Here is a 1,871-nt window from a genome sequence, read left to right on the forward strand (position 1 = left end):
CAACGGTTGGGTACAATGGAGCCGTGGCAATGGGCTCAAAGTTTTGACGAGGGCTTTCGTTATGGCCAAATGACCACAAACTTAGTCGAGGGGATCAACGCTGTCTTGTTAAAAACACGTCATCTTCCGATTGCATCTGTCTTTTCTACTACATTCTACAGGATGGCTACCTTGATGCCAAGAATGGGTCAGCAACAGGTCAACCAGATGGAGGCGGGACACGTGTTTGTCGAACATGTCAGGGATGCAATGTTGGCAAACCGTCGGATGGCGAGGTCAATGAATGTAGAAATATATTCACGACGACTGGAAACGTTTCGAGTTACTGAGACCATCAGTCTTCGACCTGGTATACCAACTAGGTCCTATAGAGTTGATCTCCGGAACAGACGGTGCAAGTGCAGGAGGTTCGAAACACTTCATTGTTCATGTTCACATGTCGTGGCAGCGTGTGCTAAAGTCAACCTTAGTGTTGAACAATATGTCAATGATGTGTACACGCTCGAGCATACATTGCATGTCTGGGAAAATGAATTCCCCGTCCTGCTTGACATATCTATGTGGGAGGTGCCTCCGATGACTTTCGAGCTTCTCCTAGACAGAGGGCTACACAGGAATCCAAGAGGTCGTCCGCAATCAAGCAGAATCCGTAATGAAATGGACATTAGGGAGAAATCAGACGGTAAGCATTGTAGAATATGTAGGTTAAGTGGTCATAGTCAGAATAAATGCCCTCGGCGAAACTTTCATGTTGGACAGTCGTCCGGATCGGGTCGAAATTGACCTAATGATGTAAAATTTTTATGTGTAGTGTTATAAAAAGTATAATTCATTTGAAATAATAAAATTTATCCAGCTTATGCTTATGCTTAAATTGTATCCAAATTAAGTTATAAAATAGTATACGGCATTTGGAATTATTAAAATTATATCAAAAATGAAGGCATTTAACCTTAAATTCAGCTTTAATATAATGCAAAATTATAATAATTAAATTTATACAAAAAATTTTTGTAGTAAGCATACCTAAAATTAGAATAATTAAATTTATACAAAAAGTACAAACTTTGTAATGTGCAAAAAGTGCAATAAACCCCTAAAATTGATGGTTCGATGGTGTAGTCCTAGGGGTATACCTATTCGAATGTCGACGGTCACATTCTAGGACCAACATCATCATTCGGCGCAGGTGGGCGTGTGGCAAGCATAGAGGAAAAATCCTGTGGCTCGTTCGGTATCGACGAACTTGAACCGGAAGGAGTCCCATGATGCTGCGAATACGGGCCGGACGGGCCAAACAGGCCGGGCATGCCGTGCTGCGGCGGGTAGGATCGAAAGAGTTCAAACTCGTATGCGTATTCGCCCCCTGAGAAGCTCGGAATATAGTCACTACCCGCCAAATCCGGATGATAGCTATCTGAATCCACATGTGAATGTGATTGTTCGGGATCTGCCTGGGGCTCCTACTCGGGCTCTGGTTCAGGATCATAAGATGCCACAGGCTCCGCCTCCATCAGGGCCGCTGGCGAGTCTCCTAGGAGCTGATAACAAAGTGCAGCCGGATTGGTAAATAAAGATACTCCCGTTACGGGACTCCCGTCAATTGGGAGCCCAAGCTGCATTGCAACATCCTCCAAGGTCAACGTGCACTCCCCACACGGAAAATGAAAAGTGTGGGTCTCCGGGCGCCACCGCTCCACTAGCGCAGATAATAAATCATAGCGCAAGTCGAAAGTCTGGATTAATGCTGCTGACCCAAATCCGGCTTGCTCCAAGTACGGCATCAATCGTGCATCCAGAGCTTTCTTTAACCATTCACACGGCCCCTTATTACTCGGTACGAGTCCTGATAGTGTTAAATTACAGAAAAA

General features: G+C 44.6%; 1 protein-coding gene across 1 annotated transcript; it reads left to right on the plus strand.

Moving 5' to 3' along the window:
• The first annotated feature begins 207 nt into the window (after nucleotides 1-207).
• Nucleotides 208-783, plus strand: LOC107926010 (uncharacterized). Its single transcript, XM_016856776.1, has one exon. The coding sequence runs from the start codon at nucleotides 208-210 to the stop codon at nucleotides 781-783; it is 576 nt and encodes a 191-aa protein (XP_016712265.1).
• Nucleotides 784-1,871: the final 1,088 nt, after the last annotated feature.

The sequence above is a fragment of the Gossypium hirsutum genome, chromosome D04 (genome assembly GCF_007990345.1).
Source record: "Gossypium hirsutum isolate 1008001.06 chromosome D04, Gossypium_hirsutum_v2.1, whole genome shotgun sequence".
In the NCBI taxonomy this organism is placed as follows: Eukaryota; Viridiplantae; Streptophyta; class Magnoliopsida; order Malvales; family Malvaceae; genus Gossypium; species Gossypium hirsutum.